This window comes from Cariama cristata, unplaced genomic scaffold (genome assembly GCF_000690535.1).
Source record: "Cariama cristata isolate BGI_N322 unplaced genomic scaffold, ASM69053v1 scaffold43411, whole genome shotgun sequence".
Lineage (NCBI taxonomy): Eukaryota > Metazoa > Chordata > Aves > Cariamiformes > Cariamidae > Cariama > Cariama cristata.
The window spans coordinates 5,229-9,660 of NW_009599493.1; the positions used below are offsets into that span (position 1 = coordinate 5,229).

Consider the following 4,432-nt stretch of genomic DNA (forward strand, 5'->3'; position numbering starts at 1 on the left):
TGTGAGCTTCTATCAGCAGAAAACCCACTAAACTTTCATATCATAACCAAAAAAACCCCTTAGTTTCTCCACTGAAAAAGCAGCAAGTTGAATTAGATTGCTACATTGCAAAATGTTCCATTACAGATCAAAAAAGGACTTGAGCTACAATTGCAAAACTTACTAAATCTGGAAATGAAAGATGACAGTGAACCAAAGAGAGAAGTCGAAATTCTTGATTTTCAACTCTGGCACTGCTTTATAAGCCAATTTGTTTTAAGAATTCAGAATCAGAATCTGTATATCTTTTGAAGATACATATTTGTAGGTCTTTTAAGACTAGCTATAATAAATCCACCAATGTTTATGACTTGAACAAAAGACACAACACAATATAGGTTTGAACTGTTTATTTTACATCAGATGTTCCATACCAGAGTTTCTTCAGTTAGAAGTTCCTAGAAGAAAATGAAACAAACATTGTTACAAGTCAGTTTGCTTCAACAGCTCAAGTAAATATTTTTGACCAACTGTATAATCAACCTATAAATACAGTGTATACATTTTCATCCTAAAAACTGGATTTGGGTATGGCAGTTACCCCTGCAAGAGTTTGAGGATAAGATAAACACACGTACTTGGAAACAATTCCATCATTTTTTGCCAGACGTAGAATGGAGTCATCGGATTCACCCTTTAAAAAAAAAAAAAAAAAAGATGATTCTGAAGTGACCCAATAATTGCTGATACACATTAAAAGGAAGCAGCTGCAGCATTTAATGCTGGTAGTGAAATGCACAATGCCTTCCACAGATCACTACATCTTACAGGCACAGATTAGTGTTTTCAAAACTAGCTGTTAATTGTTTGTCATCCTTTAGGACAAGAAATAGTTTTAACTTGATAAAATATACGCTTGTATTAGCAAGATACATTTCTGGGTAAATAGACTTCTGAGGAACTCTAGGAAGCTTCACTCCATGTTTAACAAATTTAAGTCATGGTAGTATCATCTCTAAAACTATAATCAACAGATAAAAGCCAGATATTAGTAGCCTGGTACATTCTTAAAAGAAAAAAAAAAAAAAATCATGTGCATCCTTCAGTGATTTTTTTTTTTAAAAAATATAAACATACATAATTCTAGAAACCGAAGGATTCAGGGGAAAAAAAAAACAAAACAGAAGAAACTGATTCTTGCAAGTGAATTTGTTCACATCTTCACTCTGTCCTCGTGATCCCCACAAAAGCTCTTCCTCTAGAATGAGCTGAAGGCGCATTGTGTTTTCAGGGCCAAATATAAATCTAAAAAATCACTAATCGATATAAAAGCAAGCACAATCATTTTGTAGGTCAAAAAAGTACTTACCATTCTACGAATTGCTCCACAAATGGCATATGTTTTAAACTGGCCATTTACTCTGCCTGTTACCTTGTCGACCTGTAATTACAAGCAAGTTACTCCATACAGATTCTTATAAAATTTTATGCTCTTACATCACACTTGCCAAGCACCCAAAGATAAAAATTACTTGTAAAACACTGCAAATATTTTTCTGCAAACTACAAAAACCCAAGGCAAATCCTGAAGTTAGAAAAAACTATAGAGTAACTTTTCACAGCAAATTTATGGTTAGTTACATAGTGCAGCTGCAAAATTTAATGGATCACACAGCATAACAAGAACGTAATACAAAATGGTAGCTAGAAGAAGAAAGTATTTGAGTTCTGAAAAAAATGGAGAATTTCAATGTAAAGTTTCGTTGTGGATTTTACTGCCTCTGCTATTTTTTTCATGTTTATTTTAATTAAGGTCAGTATTATGGAAAATTGAAGTGAAAGGGGGAAGGGGACAGTCTTGTTACACAGGTAGAAAAATGCCCAAGTTGAGAGACACAAATTATGACACTTCCTTCAGTTGCTGAGAAATTTAACAGGAAAAAAAGACTAAACAATATAAACCATTAAATTAAACAGGGTAGTGAACCCTGTAATACCATGTGGGTTTGTTTTCGAGTTCTGCTAATCTCTGATCCTTTGAAAACAAGAAATAAGGATCACTGAAGGAATGAAACACGGTGAACAAGAAAAGTACTTGCCTTAACATTTACAGGAAATTGCAAACAGCACATTTTGTAAAATAATTTCTTTAGTCAGACTGGTAACACAAGAGACTCAGTTGTTTAAAAATATGGGAATGCAGTTTTGTGGCCTCCCATTCAAGAAGAAATAAATCAAGCTATATAGCTCATAAGCTATAGGAACATTGTGTCCACAGAATTCCTGCAAGGTGAATAACAATAAAAAAAAATGGGGGAAAAAAAAGCATGCTAAAAGGAGTTTAAACTAACTAGAGCCCATGTGCATTAACTGGGATCCTGCAGGAGTCAAGGTCTACTGTGGTTTTCTCAGCATGTATGTTAAGCTTGGATGGATTTGCAATAACACTACCTTGAGAAGATGAAATTAAACTTAGACAAGAATAAATTCCTTATGTTACAGAAAGAAAACTAAATGTACAATACCAAGCCAACACAAATAAGCAGCATGCCTCAGGAAAAATTCTAAGCATGTAATACCCCAAGCACTGAATTAATGAAATCAAAGTGCTGCACACAAAACACACGAGCAATCTCATTTGTCACCTATCAGAGCAGCAGTCTCAAGTATTAACAGAAAAGATTCAAACAAAACACGGAAGATGGCATTTTAGTTAAGCAAAATAGAACAGAAATAGAGTTCTGCTCTGGAAACTATCTTTCTTAAAGTTTGAACAAACTAGAAAAAGCACAGAGAATATCAACAAGAATAAAAAATTAAAAAGCAGGGTGCACAAGGACAGACTGAAGAATGGTACTTTCTTACAGACAGGTGAAGATAAAAGGGATAAGGATCTCCCAGAAACAAGTATTTCTTCTCCTTCTTTCTTTCAGGACAAGGAATTCCCTAATTTATAACTCTAAATATCCAGAGTTCAGAAATTGTGTTTAGTCAAATGGTTACGCACTGGAACAGACTGTATAGAGCTATATGAAATTCCCTCTAATGAGTATTTTCCAATAGGCTGAAAAATAACCAGGGGTGACGTAGTAATATACCTGTATGTTTAAAAGCCCTCAAGTTCTACACTTACGTGGTCTCTAGTGAATCATTTGGAGATGCACCACAAGCTGTTTCATTTCTTAACTTCTATCAAAAGTTTAAAGGTGTAGCTCTCTCATCACATACCTCTGTTACAAAACTTACCTCAGAAATATTTATCTGAATAGAAGCATGATCCTTTGCACCAATTATTCGGTTGCTAGCAGAGCTAAGGAATAAAATTACAAAATACATTTAAACAAAAGGAGACAGACAGTGACAATGAAAAAAACTATTAAAGCCAACTCTACATGCAAATTAAAGTTGCAAAACACTTTTAGACAGTAATGGATTAAGTTTTCAGCACTTGGAAAATTAAAATGCAGTTATAAGTACATTTAAAGGAGACTTTCACTTAGCAGCATCAAGCTAAGTTGCCAACCATCCCTTCACCTTGTTTTTTATATGCCCAGTTCATCCCTACACAGTGCACACAGAGGCACAGGCCTTCAAAACACACAGAATATCAAGTTTTTCTCTTCTAAAGTGCAAAAAAATACAGCAATCAATATAATTCATAAGAATGCAGTTTCTATGCCTTCTTCATTGTGAGCCATGACAGTTGTCAAAAGACCCTCAGGTCACAAACCCTCAGAAATCACAGGTTGTAAAAAACATTTGATTTAAACCTAATAAAACACATACAAATCGCTTACTTTTTAGTGATTTTTTTAAACGTATGCATTTACAAAAAGCTTCTCATTTTCCATTTATTATCATCTCAAAAACATACTTAAGATGTGCTATCAAGGCAACAAGCGACTACTTAACAGGTGCCCTATAACAGCTTGTAGCATAGAAACGCTACCGTATTACAAACATGCACATTTACTCCTGAAGTGAGCCACACATGAGCTGTCACTACCACTGTAAGGCTGACAGTTATGCAACAAAACATGCACAGTGTTCTCTTAAACTTCAGTCTCTGCTTCATGTAAGCTATTTAAAAATACTGGAACACATTACAAAAATACTTTTTTCCCCCGCAGGTATTCGCTACTAGTAAAAAACCTGCTTTTGCATAGGCTGTATCGGCCTGGTCCGGTTCACCGCCAAGAGCCCAGCTCCTCGGGGCACACGCGTTGCGGCCCCGCCATCCCCACCGGCACCCTCGCCGCTGGAGGGAACCGCTCACCATTTCCGAGGAACGTAGAGATCCACAAACTCCCCGGCGTCGTTCTGCATCTCGTTCGGGTTGCCGCTGAAGCACAGGTACCGAGCGGTAATTCCTAGAAGGAGCAAGGCCTGCCTTAGCACAGAGTGCTAGCCCCGGGCCCTACTGCCAAGCCGCCCCGCAGGGAGCGGGCCGGGC

At 36.5% G+C, this 4,432-nt stretch overlaps 1 protein-coding gene across 1 annotated transcript; it reads right to left on the reverse strand.

Moving 5' to 3' along the window:
- Positions 1-398: 398 nt before the first annotated feature.
- On the reverse strand, positions 399-4,305 carry LOC104168919 (40S ribosomal protein S21-like). The gene is given in 6 exon segments (XM_009709690.1): positions 399-437; positions 618-634; positions 637-673; positions 1,349-1,420; positions 3,226-3,289; positions 4,256-4,305. Coding segments are annotated over 6 exon segments (279 nt in total).
- Between the last annotated feature and the right edge of the window lie 127 nt (positions 4,306-4,432).